The sequence below is a fragment of the Plasmodium falciparum genome (genome assembly GCF_000002765.6).
Source record: "Plasmodium falciparum 3D7 genome assembly, chromosome: 3".
Taxonomy (NCBI): Eukaryota; Apicomplexa; class Aconoidasida; order Haemosporida; family Plasmodiidae; genus Plasmodium; species Plasmodium falciparum.
Genome location: NC_000521.4, coordinates 307,501 through 310,000, shown reverse-complemented (window position 1 = coordinate 310,000; position 2,500 = coordinate 307,501). Strand labels below are relative to the sequence as shown.

General features: G+C 14.7%; 1 protein-coding gene across 1 annotated transcript in view; it reads left to right on the top strand.

The window, feature by feature from the left end:
- Window positions 1-2,016: 2,016 nt before the first annotated feature.
- The window catches only part of PF3D7_0306800 (T-complex protein 1 subunit beta), a gene marked incomplete at both ends in the record, with an annotated part of 1,877 nt that continues 1,393 nt past the window's right edge, over window positions 2,017-2,500 (top strand). Inside the window, 2 exons of the mRNA XM_024473197.1 lie at window positions 2,017-2,019; window positions 2,295-2,500. The exon at window positions 2,295-2,500 is cut by the window's right edge and continues 1,393 nt beyond it. Coding sequence (XP_024328874.1) covers window positions 2,017-2,019; window positions 2,295-2,500 — 209 coding nt within the window. The remainder of the gene's footprint in view (window positions 2,020-2,294) is intronic.

Sequence of the window (2,500 nt, the reverse complement as noted above, 5' to 3'; positions counted from 1 at the left end):
ATATATATAATAAGATATATATATATATATATATATATATATATATAAAAAGGCGTGTTAAGTGGTTAGATATTATATATGTAATAGGGTATATATATAATATATATTTATTATATATGTAATATTAAATGTATTATTTTCTTTTTATATGTATAATTAAAAATAAACTTGGAATATTATTTGAATATATTAAAAATAATATATAATAATAAATAAATAAATAAATATATATATATATATATATAATATAAATTATATATATTATTTTATTTTATTCCCATCCTCAATATTAAAGAATAAGAAGAGATCCCTGTTTTACATAATGTAATATACATGATTTAAAAAAATATATATTTATATATCATTAAAAAAAAAAAAAATATTATATTTATATCATTTTTAATAATATATATTGAAATAAAAAAATTTATATTCTTCATTTAAAATATTCATGTTAAAAAATAAAAAAATATATTTTTTTTTTTTCGAGAGGTTATAAATATAAATGTATAATGGATAGCATTAAAATAATAATATATTTTCCACACTAATAATAGCAATAAAAATACACAAGAAAAAAAAAAATAAAAATAAAATTAAATAAATTAATAAAACATTTATAAGTGTTATATTTTGTCCTCATTTATTCCATTTAATAATAATAATTATTATTCTTATTATAAGGAACTTTTATAAGAAAGAGTAAAAATAGAAATACAACATCGAATGTGTCCAAACCCAACTATGGAATGTAGTATATTATTAAATGATAACATATACTTTCTTAAGTAATTTATTCCGTTTATATGTTCTATTTTAAATCTTATGAATGAAAAAAAAATATATATATATATATATATATATATATATATATTTTAAACTTTGTTGTCCATTTCTTTTTCTACTTTTTAAAAATATTAGATGTAGATACCATTAAGATGTTTCAAAATTAAAAATATATAATATATATTATATATATATATATATATATATATATATATATATATATTTATTTATTTATTTATATGATCATGTATTTTTTTTCATCAATTATTCTTTCAATATATAAATGAAATAATATAAAATAATAATGAATTATATATAATTATATCGCCTAAATTATAAACTATAATAAGATTTATTTTTATATTTTATTTTTTCATGGTAATATTTTTATTTTTATTCACGTAAATAAAATTTATTCTTAATTATTTGTATTTATTCTTTTAACGATTAAAAAAAAAGGAATATATATATATATATATGTATATGTATAATTGTTGTAATATAAATTTAATTATTTTACATTATGATGAAAAAAAATTGATCTTTTAAGATATATTGAAAATAAAATATTAAAATTGTCATTTTTTTATATTTCTGTATGAACAAGGAAATTAATAAGATAAATATAAATATAATAATATATATATATATAACTTTATTATTTTTCCATAATTTGCACATGCCTATATATAGTTTTATTTATTTATATATTAATGATCACCACCCTTTTTTTTAAAACTTATAGAAAATAATACAATATTAAATATGATACAACATATATAAATAAATATATACATATATATATATATATATATATATTATATTTTATATTTATTATTTTTTTTTTTATATAACAAGAAAAGTTTATATATTCCATTTATATGCCCTAAAAATAATAAGTACAATATAAAATATATATATATATATATATATTTATATTATACCTAAATTTTTTTATTTTTATTCTTCCCCTCCCAAAAAAAATATATAAATATAATAAATTAAAAAAAATAAAATTATGTGAATGCGTGAAGGATTTAAGAAAACATAAAAACAAAATAAGAAATCTCCAAATTTTTTAATTTATATCTTTATAAAGAAATATTTATAGAATATTTTATTATATACTGTGAAAATTAGGAGGTTATTATAAAATATAAAGTGTCATATAAAAATTTTTTTTTTTTTTTTTTTTTTTTTTTTTTTTGTGAAATAGAAATTATATATAAAATGGTAAGTTTAAAAAAATAAAAAGAATAATTAAAATATAAAATTTTTGAAATGTTATATGTATGGATATACTTATATTTTTGTTTGTTTGCTTATTTATATAAATTTTTTTTTTATATGTTAAATATGTAGTGAACACCATTATGTTATTTAATTTTTTTATAATGTCATAAGAATACGGGCTTTTATACAACATGAATGTATATACATATATATATATATATATATATATATATATTAATATTTATTTATTTGTTTGTTTATTTTTTTCCTTTTAGATGAATTCTGTTATGCCTGATGTTTTAAAAGAAGGGGCCCAAGAAGATAAGGGGGAAATTGCGAGACTACAATATTTTGTAGGTGCTATCGCAGTAGGTGATTTAGTTAAAAGTACATTAGGTCCAAGAGGTTTAGATAAAATTTTGACACCTTTAAACATTGAAGGAACTAGGTCCCATCAACATACTGTTACAAATGATGGAGC